The sequence below is a fragment of the Loxodonta africana genome, chromosome 15 (assembly GCF_030014295.1).
Source record: "Loxodonta africana isolate mLoxAfr1 chromosome 15, mLoxAfr1.hap2, whole genome shotgun sequence".
Taxonomy (NCBI): Eukaryota; Metazoa; Chordata; class Mammalia; order Proboscidea; family Elephantidae; genus Loxodonta; species Loxodonta africana.
This window is the reverse complement of record NC_087356.1, coordinates 3,069,164-3,085,034: the sequence shown is the minus strand read 5'-3', so window position 1 is coordinate 3,085,034 and position 15,871 is coordinate 3,069,164. Positions and strand designations below refer to the sequence as shown.

General features: G+C 42.4%; 1 protein-coding gene across 3 annotated transcripts in view; it reads left to right on the top strand.

Moving 5' to 3' along the window:
* Positions 1-15,871, top strand: part of TMEM131 (transmembrane protein 131) — a 228,518-nt gene that overhangs the window by 75,417 nt on the left and 137,230 nt on the right. For all 3 annotated transcript variants that reach the window (XM_064268429.1, XM_064268427.1, XM_064268428.1), the window contains exon 2: positions 4,078-4,139. In XM_064268429.1, coding sequence (XP_064124499.1) covers positions 4,078-4,139 — 62 coding nt within the window. The remainder of the gene's footprint in view (positions 1-4,077; positions 4,140-15,871) is intronic.

Here is a 15,871-nt window from a genome sequence, read left to right as displayed (position 1 = left end):
TGTTTCATGTTTTTTAAATAAAATTTTTATAGTTACAGAAAAATTGCAAAGATAGTTGCGAGAGTTCCCATGTATCTCACGCCCAGTTTCCCCTGCTATTTATCTTAGGTTAGTGAAGTACATTCTTATGTAATTAATGACCTGTATTTTATCGATACGGTGGAAACCCTGGTGGCGTAGTGGTTAAGTGCTACGGCTGCTAACCAGAAAAGGTCGGCAGTTTGAATCCGCCAGGCGCTCCTTGGAAACTCTGGGTCAGTTCTGCTCTTTCCTACAGGGTCGCTATGAGTTGGAATCAACTCGACAGCACTGGGTTTGGTTTTTGGTTATTGATACAGTATGTTAGCTAAAGTCCATATTTTATTCATATTTTCTTAGTAATGTCTTTATGTTCTAGGATGCCATCCAGGACATCATATTGTATTTAGTTGTCCTGTCTCCTTAGACTCTTCTTGGCTGTAAGGGTTTCTCAGATTTGCCTTGTTTTTTATGACCTTGACAGTTTTGAAGACTACTGGTTAGGTATTTTGGAGAATATCTCTTAATTGGGGTTTTTCTGATGTTTTTCTCAGATTAGATTGAGGTTATATGATTAGGGGAAGAAGATCAAACAGGAAAATGCTATTCTGATGACATCATACGGAGAGTACATACTGTCAGCATGACTTCACTGTTGGTGTTGACCCTGACCACCTGGCCGAGGTGGTGTATGCCAGCTTTCCCCACTGTGGTCACTCCTTTTTTCCTCCTTTCGTACTATACTCTCAGGGTGGAAGTCACTATGCAGAGCCCACACCTAAGGGGTGGGGATTACGCCCCAGCTCTTTGATAGCAGAGTATCTGTGTTAAGTATTTGGAATTCTTTTGCATGGGGTATTTGTCTCTTCTCCCCCATTTATTTCCTTATTCAGTCATTTATATCAGTATAGGTTCATAGCTGTTTATATTTTGGGTTATAATCCAGTACTACTTTCTTTTTTCCTCAGATTGTTACAGTTTTGGGAGCTCTTTTTTTGGCTCTTACATCCCTTTGACATACTGTCATCAGTGTAGGTTTTCTTTTATTTTTTTGAGCACTTTCTGACTTTCTGGCATGACAAGATGCCCCAGGCTCATCTTATATTTTCCTGCTGCAGTCCTGGCATCAATCATTTCTCCAAGGAGCCCCAGTTCCTGTTGTGGGAGAGGAGAATAGTAGGACGTACCAAGGTCTCGGTGCAAAATGTGCTTGTTGCTAATGGAGTGTCATCGCTTCTAGGCTCCCTCAGCTGACAGAGAAAGAAAATACATGTGTGTATGTTAACCCATGTGTATATTCGTATCTGAGGAGCCCTGGTGGCACAGTGGTTAAGCACTTGGCTGCTTATCAAAAGGTTGGTGGTTCGAACCCACTCAGTGGCTCCTTGGGAGAAAGACTGGATGCCTTGCTCCTGTAAAGGTTACGGCCTAGAAAATCCTATGGGGCAGTTCTGCCCCGTCCCGTGGGGTCACTGTATGGGGCAGTTCTGCCCCGTCCTGTGGGGTCACTGTATGGGGCAGTTCTGCCCCGTCCTGTGGGGTCACTGTATGGGGCAGTTCTGCCGTGTCCCGTGGGGTCGCTGTATGGGGCAGTTCTGCCGTGTCCCGTGGGGTCACTGTGAGTTGACACTGATGGCGTCTGACAACAACATACACTTGTCTATAAATATTTCCATATGTAACAGTTTGTACCTGTGTTTAGACTTGAGTTGTAGTGGTGTCTCCAGTTCTCGTCCGTTGCCACATGGAGGTTCTAGCCGCCTCCCCTGGCCAGTGTGTGAATTCCCCCTCCCACAGTGAAGAGCCTGACTCCCACAGCTACCGTCCGTGTACTCACCCGTTCGATCCCAGTGTACGCGCACAGCTCATCAGGGTTGTTCACCTGAACACCTGTGGGAAGTCATGGTAGTAACTAGATACATGGCACAGTGCTTAGATACGGTTTCTTTTGCCTTTAGCCTCAGGATTCATACTCATTTCCAGCGTTACTTAATTCAGCACCTTTTCCTCATTCTTCATGAGTTGGTTTCATACATGTCTTAGTTACTTAGTGCTGCTATAACAGAAATACCACAAGTGGATGGCTTTAACAAAAAGACGTTTGTTTTCTCACAGTAAAGTAGGCTAAAAGTCCAAATTCAGGGCGTCAGCTCCGGGGGAAGTCTTTCTCTCTCTGTTGACCTTCTCATCAGTGCTCCCCCAGACTAGGAGCTTCTCCACGCAGGGACCCTGAGTCCAAAGGACGCGCTGTGCTCCCAGCACTGCTTTCTTGGTGGTATGAGGTCCCCCTGTCTCTCTGCTTGCTTCTCTCTTTTATATCTCAAGAGATTGTCTCAAGACACAATCCAATCTTGCAGATTGAGCCCTGTCTCACTAACACAACTGCCACCCATCCTCCCTCATTAACGTCATAGAGACAGGATTTACAACATACAGGAAAATGACACAATACCAGGAATCATGGCCCAGCCCAATTGATACACACATTTTTGGGGGATGGGGGGACATAATTCAATCCATGACAATATGTTTGTAATACAGTTAGATTGTTTTGTCATGTCCTGCATTCCATCTTTGGATCCTTTGACCTCCTAAATGATTTTTTTTAATTTGCATATGCTAAGGTTCACCCTTTGTGCTGTAAAGTTCTGTAGGTTTTGACAAATGCGAAGTGTTATGTGTCCACAGTTACAGTATTATACAGTATAGTTTCACCGCCCCCAAAATTTCCTGTGCTTTGCCTATTTGGACCTTTTTCCCTCCCCCTGAATCCCTGGCAACTGCTAATCTTTTTACTGTCTCTGTAGTTTTGCCTTTCCCAAAATATAGAATGTAGGCTTTTCGTTTTCTGTTTATTATGAATAACATTCCAGGTGTGGATGTGCCACAGTTGATCCACTCACCTACTGAGGCACATCTTGGTTATGTCCAGTTTGTGGTGATTATGAATAGTTGTTAGTTGCCATCGAGTTGGCTCTGACTCAGGGCCACCCTGTGTACAGCAGAAGGAAATCTTGCCCGGTCCTGCAGCATCTTTACAGTCGTTGGTATGCTCAAGTCCATTGTTGTGGCCACTGTGTATTTTAAGTGACTTCCAACCTAGGGTGCTCATCTGCCAGCACTGTATCAAACAATATTCTGTTGTGATCCACAGGGCTTTCATTGGCTAGAAAAGGACATCATGTTTGGTTAAGTTGAGTACCAGCAAAAATGAGGGAAACCCTCCATAAGATGGATTGACACAATCAGTAGCCATAGCCGTGGACTCATGATGTCCTTTTCTAGTGATTGATCTTTCCTGGTGATGTGTCCAAGTCACACCATCCTTGGTTGTATCTCTTCTAAGACTGGTTTGTTCGTTTTTCTGACAGTTTATGGTATATTCGCTATTCTTCACCAACTCCACAGTTCAAAGGCAACAATTCTTCCTCTTTTTCATTATCCAGCTTTCACATATATATGAGGCAACTGAAAGACCATAGCTAGAGGCAGACAAAGGTGGTGCAGTGGTTTAAGTGTTCAACTGAAAGGTCAGCGGCTCAAACTCATTGGCTGGCTGCTCCACAGGAGAAAGACCTGGCAGTCTGCTTCTGTAAGGATTACAGCCTTGGAAACCCTATGGGGCAGTTCTCTGCCCTACAGGGTTGCTATGAGTTGGAATCGATTCATTGGCAGTGGGTAGGTAGTAGTGAGTCAGACCCACCTTAGTCATCAAAGTGACATCCTTGCTTTTTAGCCTATCCATGAAAGAATGAACTGCATCTGGTTAAATTGGACTGTTTTGTGTTTTCTGGTCATATAGCAGGGATAGGTATTTCAAAGGTGAGTTACACAGCCTGTAGGTCGTTAAAACTACTTTATAATTGAGATTATATTGTTTTATTTTAAAAGCATTTCATAGTTGCTAAAATCCTAAAGTATTAGTCATATTTTTTCTTTTTAACCACCTAGCAGTATATTTTAAAATTATAGAATTGTATACATTAGCTTTAAGATAAAAGATTTTATTAAAATCGAATTTGTTTCTCTAAGTGATACTATGTTCTGTTTCCTTTGCAGCATTCATTCAGTCAGAGAACATAATAGAAGTTCTGCGTTTTGATGAAGGAGGGTTACTACAGGTAATTCTGTTTTCAGTTGAATTATTTCGGTGTCAGAAATTGAATACTGATTATTATTTTTTCTTTTAAAAAATGTCACTGATTTCTCTGAGATATATTTTATGAGCTTTATTTATAAGCAAAGGAGCCCTGGTGGCACAACGTTTAAGTGCTTGGCTGCTCACCTGAAAGGCTGACGGTTTGAGCCCACCCAGTGGCTCCACGGGAGAAAGGCCTAGCAATCTGATCCCATAAAGATTACAGCCTAGAAAACCCTATGGGGCAGTTCTACTCTGTCAAGTGGGGTCACTATGAGTTGAAAATCAACTAGGCAGCACCCAACAGCAATAACAACAAATTTATAAGTAGATCAGTAGAGTCATTAGTACTAATAAAAACCTCCCTAGTAATGTGGATTGTCTTTTAGATTAAGTAGCAAATCATTACTCTGTGGCTAGTGTATGTGGCTGTGGACTTGGGGAATGTGGGGAAGTGGGGAGTAGGAGGATATCAGCGACATGGTCAGATCAGGAAGCAATGGAGTCTGTCCAGGTCGGGAGCCAGTGGGTAACATGCTGAACCCTGGATGCTGGCTCTCAGACTATTTACCTGGAAGAGGACTTCTCAGGAGAGTATAAACACTGTCGACTGACATCTGTATCATCTCTTCACTTGCCATCCTAAGTCACGTCTTTAAATATGGTATACATAAAATTAGAATGTGTGAGCTGATCAAATTCTGTCCTCACTTTCACATCTAGCTGTTTCCAGTCTTACCAGCTAAAACTCAGTTGTAGAATTTCAAAGCTGAAAGAGACAGAAAAGCCATCTTAGCCAACCCTTTGACTTCGATGGCTGAGGTGTTTTCCCTTCCCTTCCAGACTCTGGCCATACGCTTGTCCTCCAGTACTTACCACATTGTCATAACTACTTGTTTTTCAGGTGTCATGCTGATTGGTAGCATGACTGATGTTTTTATTTTCATTTGATATTCAAGGGAAACCAAGGTTTAGAGACTAAGAAAGCAGCCTAAGATCCTATGACTTGTGGTGACGGGACTGGTACTAGAATCCTGGTCTCCTCACTCCAGGTGTGGCTGTTAGTGTTTCTGTTACATGACGCTGCCTATGATGTATATTTTTCCTTATTTATAACTAAATACACAACTGAAATAATTCTGAAAAGGGTTTGCTGTAATTTATAACAAAGGCAGGAAAGTAAAAATTAAAATTTTTTCAGCACAGTAGAGAAAATAGTTCTCAGGACCTGGAATAAGATTTTTCCTTGCATTTTAGCATAAATTTAGATTTAAACTTCTGTCACTAGGCTAAAAAAGAGAGAAAGAGGAAGAGAAGACTTTCTAAGGTTCTTTTTTTTCTCTGACATTGAAGCCAATATGTGTTATGGAAGACAAACTTCCCTGGTTCTAAATTTTTAAGTAAATTTGTCATTCGTGTTTTCACAAAAGTGAAGCCAAGCAGCACAGCAGGCGGAGGCTTCATGACACTCGCAGAGAGTTTCCATACAGCTTTGTAGCTATCAAAGCCTAATGAAAACTTAGGATAATGTAATCTCTGCTTTTATAAAGCCTTCTTGCTAAAATCCTAATCTCTTTTTCCTAGTGCTTTTGTCTGTTTCAAGGTCAAAACTTCAGAGAACCTATAAAAATGAATGTTTTAATATCTCCCTTTAGTTGGTTGTTTTTCTCAATCTTTCCAGTTTTTGACAGAATCTGGATGGTAGGCCATTCAGGACTAAATTTCTGGAAAATTCCCAAAGCATATAAAAAAAAACCCTGCTGCCATCAAGCTGATCCAACTCACAGCAGCCTGTAGGACAGAGTAGAACTGCCCCATAGGGTTTCCACAGAGCAGCTGGTGAATTCAAACGGCTGACCTTTTGGTTAGCTGCTGAGCACTTAACCACTGAGCCATTCTTTATTGGCCAAGGGAGGGTCCATATCATTTAGGTATTGCTGGGTACATAATATGGAAGATAGCTTGGCAGTGTCTTATAAAATCAAACGTGATTACTGTATGACCCAGCAACTGAACTCATGGGTGTTTATCCCCGAGAAATAGAAATTTGTGTTCACACAAAAGCCTGTATACAAATGTTCATGAAAGCTTTATTCTTCAGAGCCAAAGACTGGAAAAACCCAAATGTCCTTCTGTGGGTGGATGGTTAAAGAAACTCGTACCTCCATACCATGGAATACTACTCAGCAATGAAAAAACCAAAAAGCCAAACCCATTGCCTTCGAGCCAGTTCACACTCATAGCGACCCTATAGGACAGAGTAGAACAGCCCCATACGGTTTCCAAGGAGTGCCTGATGGATTCGAACTGCTGACCTTCTGGTTAGCAGCCGTAGCTCTTAAGTACTACACCACCAGGGTTTCCAACCCCTATACATGTGGAAACCCTGGTGGCTTAGTTGGTTAAGTGCTACAGCTGCTAACCAAAAGGTTGGCAGTTCAAATCCACCACGCACTCTTTGGAAGCTCTATGGGGCAGCTCTACTCTGTTCTGTAGGGTCACTGTGAGTTGGAATCAACTCAATGACAACTGGTGTATATATATACAGATGGCTATAATCCCAGTTGAGAATGGGTTTCCTTTGTTAAGAGGCCATATCAATGTAGGGTGTGTTTTAAGCCAGTCACCTTTGAGATATAAAAGAGCAGATTAGGCACAGGGAAGCAAGCAGAGATGGGGGAAGGTAGCTGCCATGCCACGTGAAGATCACCAGGGAGCCAAGTACAGAAACTGAAGAGTCAAGGACCTTCCTCCAGAGCCGACAGAGAGCTTCCCTTAGAGCCAGCACCCTGAGTTAGGACTTCTAGCCTCCTAAACTGTGAGAAAATAGATTTCTTTTTGTTAAAGCCACCCACTTGTGGTGTTTCTGTTATAGCAGCACTAGATGACTAAGACGGGGTTAAGTAAGGAAGATTATTAGGGGTTGTGTTGAGTGCTACAAAAAAAAAATAAACAACATAGAGAATAATGGGGGGTGGAGCACATGTTGACCAGCCTGAGATCAGATGGCAGGGAAGGCCTTTCTTCCGGTGGGCAGTTGAAACACAAAGAATGACAGAGAACTGTCCAAGCAGAGAACTCATTCCAGGCTGATGAACTCATACACAGGCGCCACGTGGGAAACAGCTTGGCTTTGGGGGTAACTAATGGGTGATCAGTGTGCCTAGGGAGCAACGAGTGAGGGAGAAAGTAGTTGGTGACAAGGCTGAGAGGATAAGTGGCTGCCAGATGTTGTAGGCCTTGACCTTCTACACCATGATAAGCACTTGGAATTTCATTCCAGAAGTAATGGAAGCTGTTGAAGGGTGTGAATCAGCAGAGCAGGAGCCCTGGTTGTACAACAGTTGGCACTTGGCTGCTAACCAAAACGTCAGCGGCTAGAACCCACCCAGAGGCTCCATGGGAGAAAGACCTGGCAGTCTGTTCCCATAAAGATTACAGCCTAGAAAACCCAAGGGGCAGCTCTTCTTTGTCACATGAGATCACTATGTGTCAGAATCGATATGAGCACCTAAGAACAATCAGGAGGGCGGCATGAAGTGATTTATGGTTTTAAAGAGTTCCCGCTAGCTTCTGTGTAGTCAGAGACTTGGTGGAGGAAGACCAGTTAGCAAGTTGCTACCTTGCAAGAGATGCTTGATCTGGGGCACCATGATGGACTTCAGCTATTGCAGGAGGAGTGTGTGCATAAAGCTCTGAGTTTTAGTATTTATATTAATTATTAGTTGGGGATTTGGTAAGTTAATCAGTTCATAGAAGTATTATCTTAGTTATCTAATGCTATTATTATTATAACAAAAATACCACAAGTGGATGGCTTTAACAAAGAGAAATTTATTTCTTCGCATTAAAGTAGACTAAAAGTCCAAATTCAGGGTGTCAGCTCCAGCGGAAGGCTTTCTTTCTCTGTCAGCCTTCTCCTCAATATTTCTCCGGACTAGGAACTTCTTTGCGCAGGAACCCTGGGTCCAAAGGATGTGCTCTGCTCCTGGCACCGCTTTCTTGGTGGTACGAGGCCCCCCTGTCTCTCTGCTCATGTCTTTCTTTATCCAGTCCTGTAGGTTGAGTCCTGCCTCACTAACACAACTGCCACCCACCCTCCCTCATTAACATCATAGAGGCAGGATTTACAACAGATAGGAAAATCACACAAGACTGGGAATCATGGCCCAGCCCAATTGATACACACATTTTGGGGGGGTGGGGGGGGGGAGTTCAATCCATGGCAAGTATTTTTCCATATTCAGACCTGCTGATACGTATAATTTTTCTTAAATATGGTACAGTGTTCTGGAAAGTAAAAAGTTGACGTTGTCACCAAAATTTCACTCTCTAATAAATTCGCTTTTCCATTTTTTCTTAGCTTTTGTTGGTTATCTTGGAGCTTACATCATTTTTAGCCAAGGATGCTATTCTTAGGCCTTTGACTTTAGAATAAAGAATCTTTTTCCTCCTTTCGTACTTAAAAAGGGAAGGTTGCTCTGGAAATTAAATGTATGAATAAAGCCTCTTAACATTCTGGTATTGCCTAATAGAATTGACATAGGTCAGATCTGAGACGGTGTGTATGAAATAATCTGTCACAGTTTCTGGAAAATAGTAGGCTGAATTTTTTTTAGGAAGTAACATGTTTTGAGGAAATGATTTGATAACCAAATATGTTTTTGTTGCTTTTGCTAGCATAGTATTTAAATGTTTTTTTAATTGTATGTCTTCTGTTGATTTATATAAAGTTAGGGAAAGGCTCTCTGTTATGAATTAAACCAACTTAAGCTAGCTTGCTTAAGCAAAAAAAAGAAACCTATAGATCCGTGTTTCTGAGCAGTCCAAGGACTGGGTCCGATGCAGCTCCTTATTCAGGGCAGATTGAACATATGAGGAGAGTCTAACTCTGGGATTGGCTTCCTCTGGGTACTTCCCTTCTTAGCTTTATATGGTCCTCTGGCCTGTTTCTAACCGCCTCCAAACCCCCCGCCCCCAATCTTCAGGCTGATTTTATCATAGGAGAAAGAGCAGCCTCTAGCCCAGTGGGTCAAGAGAAATCCTGGAATTGACTGCTGGCCAGGATTGGTCTGACTGGAGTCCTAGACTCTCCCTTTAGCCATCTCGCTGCTGGAGGGAGCAGGCTCCATACTCGGTTCTGGATTTCACCTGAAGCACCTGGGCTGGTAATGGGAGGAGCAGTGGTTGCTCTCCAGTACAGGCAGAGCTGCTGGGCACTGCTGTAGGAGGGGCCCGTGGGCACTGGGTGGGAAAAATTTGGCAGGGGGGTGGTGGGTGGCTTCAAGCTGCCTGTCCTGCCTCACCCCAAAGACATTAGCATTGTGATACATGTGTAAACTTTGTTATGATGGTGTTTAGTTATGTTGTCTGTTTTCAGCCCTGGATAGAGGGAGGTTTTTTTTTTATTCTTATTATCTGTTAAAAATACGTAAAGAAATGACTTCATAGCCTTTACAGTTTTCTGAGGGCTGACTACATTTCCTATTGTATGTTTATGTATTTTTTTTTATAATTTTTATTTTGCTTTAAGTGAAGGTTTACAAATTAAGTCAGTCTCTCACACAAAAACCCATATATACCTTGCTAAATAAAAAAAAAAAATTACCTTGCTACACACTCCCAATTGCTCTCCACCTAATGAGACAGCCCGCTCTCTCCCTCCACTCTCTCTTTTTGTGTCCATTTCACCAGCTTCTAACCCCCTCCACCCTCTCATCTCCCCTCCAGGCAGGAGATGCCAACATAGTCTCAAGTGTCCACCTGATCCAAAAAGCTCACTCCTCACCAGCATCCCTCTCCAACCCATTGTCCAGTCCAATCCATGTCTGAAGAGTTGGCTTCGGGAATGGTTCCTGTCCTGGGGCAGGCAACAGAAGGTCTGTTGGCCGTGAGCACCGGGATCCTTCTAGTCTCAGTCAGACCATTAAGTCTGGTCTTATGAGAATTTGGGGTCAGCATCCCACTGCTCTCCTGCTCCCTCAGGGGTTCTCTGTTGTGTTCCCTGTCAGGGCAGTCATCGGTTGTAGCCAGGTACCATCTAGTTCTTCTGGTCTCAGGCTGATGTAGCCTCTGGTTCATGTGGCCCTTTCTGTCTCTTGGGCTCGTAATCGCCATGTGTCCTTGGTGTTCTTCATTCTCCTTTGATGTAGGTGGGTTGAGACCAATTGATGCATCTTAGATGGCTGCTTGCTAGCGTATATGTTTATATTTTTAAAACATGTTTTAAATACTCCCCTTTTTGCCTTTTCTAAGCATTTTAAGCATTTTTAACGCTTCGCATTTTTTCACCTTATTTTGGACCTGTTTATTCCAGGAAAACCACGCAGTATTTACTCTTTTCCTTTCTTTTGTCTAAAAACCAGGCCTCTAATCATTTAAGATTTCTTAAGAGTTTACTAACTTATCAGACAAAATCCAACCCTGGGCACTGTTCAGAAATTCTCAATATAGATAAAATACAGAATTCTATATAAAGGAACCGTCTAGTAATATTCTTCTTAGAAGGAAATAACCGATTCTGTCATTTTATTAAACCATTTCCTGTAACTTTTTTTGTAAGACTATTTTTAATTTTTATTGTGATGAAATTCATGTAACAGGATAATTTGCCGTTTCAGCCATTTTTACATGTATAATTCAGTGACGTTGATTATGTTCACCATTTTGCACAGCCGTCACCTCTGTCTGTTCCGGTTTTTTTGATCACCCTTAACAGAAACTTAGTACCCCTTGAGTGATACCTCCTCGCTCCCCCCTCCCCTGTTAACCACTAATAAACTGTATGTATTTTGCCCGTTGTAGGTATTTTATATATTTGCCCTTTAGAGTCTGACTGCTTTACTCAGCACACAGCTCTCAGGTTCATCAGTGTCATAACATAGATCAGAGCTTCGTTTCTCTTGTAGCCGAATCACACTCAGTTGTATGTGTGCATCACATTTCATTTACCTGTTCATCTGCTGGTAGAGACTTGAGTTGTTTGTACCTCTTGGCTCTTGTGACTAATACTAGACTGTATCTTTTAGACCCGTTTTAGATTTACAGAGAAATTGAGCAAAGAGTACAGAGTGCCCGTATACTCTGACCTCCTCCCTCCCCCCAAGTTTCCCCTATTAACATCCTGCAGTGGTATGGTACATTTGTTAGAATTTATCAGCCAATATTAGTACATTATTATTAATTGAAGTCTGTAGTTTACAGCAGGGGTCACACTTTATGTCACAGCATCTGTGGGTTTTGACAAATGCATAAGGTACCCACCAGTACAGTATCATCAAAATAGTTGCACGGCCCCCTCCCTCTCCCCAAATCCCTGGCAACCACCAACCGATCACTGTTTCCTTTAGTTTTGTCTTTTCTGGAACGTCTCATAATTGGAATCATGTAGCATGTAGCTTTTTCACACTGGCTTCTTTCCCTTAGCAGTATGCATGTAAAGTTCCTCCGTGTCTTGATGCCCTGGCGGCACAGTGGTTAAGAGCCTGGCTGCTAACTAAAACATCAGCAGTTGAAATCCGCCAGCCGCTTCTCGGAAACCCGATAGGGCAGTTCTTTTCTGTCCTATAGTTTATAATTTTTTAAGTCTAGGTAATGAGCAGATTTTTGTTCATGCTGCACCAAGTTTAATTTTAGCAAGAATTTGTTGTGCCTTGTATTTATGTCTTTTGTATCATTTATTTATAACAAAAAGAATTCTATTATGAAAATTTCAAACCTACAGAAAAATTGAAAGTTTTACAGTGAACATTTTTATATCTACCACATACACTCCTCATTTAACACTGTGCTGTATTTGCGTTATTGTATATCTGTGTGATTTCACTTGATTTCTACAGTTGTATATCGGCATTTGTACTTACTTATACTGTGAGAGTGCCCTCTTTGCCTATTGCTTTTTCTTTATTCTCCCAGAACTCAGAGCTGGTATTACACAGTGTAACCTTGACCTTTACTATGGCATTAACATCACTGGTTTCGTGGAATGGTTTAGGACCTCTGCTATTTGTAGTGTTGCTTCAAGCAATTGATTTTTGTAAGATAGCTGCTTAACTAATAATTTTAAAGGAATGGATATCATTTTCATAATAAAAAGTTAAGGAAATTTTTCTTTATTACAGAAAATGAGTCCAGTGAGTACTCATTCACCTACAACTCAAATAGAACAACTCAGACATGACTGATGACCCCCCCCCCACACACACACACTGTATTGCTAAAACATTTTAAAGAAAATTATAGATATCCTGACACTTGGTCATGGAGTGAATTATATCTCCCAAAAATATCTGTCAGGTTGGCTGGGCCATGGTTCCCAGTATTGTGTGATTGTCCACCATTTTATCATCTGATGTGATTTTCCTATGTGTTGTAAATCCTGTCGCTGTGAAGTTGATGAGGGAGATTGGGGCAGTTATGCTAGGGAAGCAGGACTAAATCTGCAAGATCGGATTGTATCTTGAGCCTATCTCTTTTGAGATATAAAAGAGAGAAGCAAGCAAAGAGATCTGGGGGCCTCATACCACGAAGAAGCAAGAGCCAGGAGAATAGTGCATCCTTTGGAGCTGAGGTGCCTGTGCAGAGAAGCTCCTAGGCCACGGGAAGATGACAAGGACCTTCCTCCAGAGCCAACAGAGAGAGAAAGCCTGCCCCTGGAGCTGGTGCCCTGAATTCAGACTTCTGGCCTCCTGGACTGTGAGAGAATACACTTCTCTTTGTTAAAGGCATCCACTTGTATTTCTATTGTAGCAGCACTAGATGACTAAAACACACTTCATCCCAGCATGCACCGCTAAAAAAAAGGGCATTTTCCCACATATACTGAATTTTCCACAACCCCATTACAATATATTATACTAATGATAAAAAAGAATACCCCAACTCTACTGACTTCTCTAATTATAACATAATAGCTAAGCTCTTGGGATATGTTCACTGATCTTACTCCTTAGGGTTCTGGTGTTTCTTAGACACTGTTGTTCAGGCCTTCATTTCTTGCATCACCTGAGCTACAGCACTTGTGTTCCAACCTCCTGTTTTCTCTCTTGGCCTTCTCTAATCCATCCTCCACAGTGAAACCAGAACGATGTCTTTTTAACCTGCAGTCAGACCGTGTCCGTCTCTGCCTCACTCTCCTCCCCCTCAGACCCCTTGTGTTCAGAGTGTGATCCAGGCCCCTTAGTGTGCTTTGTAGGGTGCAGCACAATCTGGTTCCTGCCCACCCTTTCAACCTCATTTTCTATTTTTTTCCCTCTTTTCTTTAAGTTCTAGAAGAATAGAACTGTCTTTTTCTTGCACATGCCAAGCTCTTCTCTGTACAGATAGTCCCAACTTAAGACATATTCAAGTTATGATGAATCACACTATGACCATCCACTTTTTTGTATATCTTATTGTTACCCCCCCACTGCCATCTAGTTGATTCCGATTCATAGCGACCCTATAGGACAGAGTAGAGCTGCCCCATAGAGTTTCCAAGGAGCGCCTGGCGGATTCGAACTCCCAACCTTTGGTTAGCAGCCATAGCACTTAACCACTACGCCACCAGGGTTTTCATCTTACTGTTAGTAATATGTAACACATGCAGTATTGTAGTGCATACTTTGCTGATGTTATCATTCTCAGATAAAAGGAAAGACCGTTTCTCAAGCTGAAAGAACTGAGGAAAAAATTCAGTCCTCAAGTTGCAGTAGTAAAGGATTCTGTGCGAAAATTATTAAACGACGCAGGAAGCATCAGAAGAAGATGGAAGGAATACACAGAGTCATTATACCAAAAAGAACTAGTCAGTGTTCAGCCATTTTCAAGAGGTAGCATATGATCAGGAACCGATGGTACTGAAGGAAGGAGCCCAAGCTGCTCTGAAGGCATTGGCGAAAAACAAGGGTCCAGGAACTGACGGAATATCAATTGAGATGTTTCAGCAAACGGATGCAGCGCTGGAGGTGCTCACTCGTCTATGCCAAGAAATACGGAAGACAGCTTCCTGGCCAGCTGACTGGAAGAGATCCATATTTATGCCTGTTCCCAAGAAAGGTGATCCAACTGAATGTGGAAATTATACAACAATATCATTAATATCACACACAAGCAGAATTTTGCTGAAGATCGTTCAAAAACAGCTGCAGCAGTATATTGACAGGGAACTGCCAGAAATTCAGGCTGGATTCAGAAGAGGATGTGGAACCAGGGACATCATTGCTGATGTCAGATGGATCCTGGCTGAAAGCAGAGAATACCAGAAGGATATTTACCTGTATTTTATTGACTATGCAAAGGCATTTGACTGTGTGGATCATAACAAATTATGGATAACATTGCGAAGAATGGGAATTTCAGAACACTTAATTGTGCTCATGAGGAACCTTTACATAGATCAAGAGGCAGTTGTTCGAACAGAACAAGGGGATGCTGATTGGTTTAAAGTCAGGAAAGGTGTGTGTCAGGGTTGTATCCTTTAATCATACCTATTCAATCTGTATGCTGAGCAAATAATCCGAGAAGCTGGACTATATGAAGAAGAACGGGGCCTAAGGATTGGAGGAAGACTCGTTAACAACCTGCGTTATGCAGATAACACAACCTTGCTTGCTAAAAAGTGAAGAGGACTTGAAGCATTTACTAATGAAGATCAAAGACCACAGCCTTCAGTATGGATTGCACCTCAACATAAAGAAAACAAAAATCCTTACAACCGGACCAATGAGCAACATCATGATAAACAGAGAAAAGATTGAAGTTGTCAAGATTTGATTTTAGTTGGATCCACAATCAACAACTATGGAAGCAGCAGTCGAGAAATCAAAAGACACATTGCACTGGGCAAACCTGCGGCAAAGGACCTCTTTAAAGAGTTGAAGAGCAAAGATGTCGCCTGGAAGACTAAGGTGCGCTTGACCCAGGCCATGGTATTTTCAATCGCATCATGTGCGTGTGAAAGCTGGGCAATGAATAAGGAAGACCGAAGAAGAATTGACACCTTTGAATTGTGGTGTTGGCGAAGAATGGACTGCCAAAAGAACGAACAAATCTGTCTTAGAAGAAGCACAACCAGAATACTCCTTAGAAGCAAGGATGGCGAGACTGCGTCTTATATACTTTGGACATGTTGTCAGGAGGGATCAGTCCCTGGGGAGGGACATCATGCTTGGCAAAGTACAGGGTCAGCAGAACAAAGGAAGAACCTCAACAAGGTGGACTGACACAGTGAGCTCAAGCATAACAACGACTGTGAGGATAGCGCAGGACCGGGCAGTGTTCTGCTCTGTTGTGCGTAGGGTCGCTATGAGTCGGAACTGACTCGATGCCACCTAACAGCAGCAACATCATTCTCAGATATTCACTCGAAGACGTTCAGCATTATGATTTACTGTCAAAACACCACCATGTAGCCAGCAATAGTGAAAACTGAAAAAAAAAAAAAGATATTTGACTTACATCAGACAGAACTGACTTTCCGCGGAGCTGCCGGAAGGGAGCCCCACGCTAAGTTGAGGACTGCCTGTGTCAGGGCCTTTGCCGGTGCTATTCCCGCGCCACCGCCACAACCCGACTCTTTATGCTTCAGTCTTTTTTTATTCTGCAACTTAAGTGTCACTTCTTCAGACAGGCCTTCCCCCATGATGTATTTAGGCATGTCACCTATTGGTTCTTTCTCACAGCACTTTCTTAGCATCTTCATAATCCTTTATTCAGTGTATAAACACATATTTATTT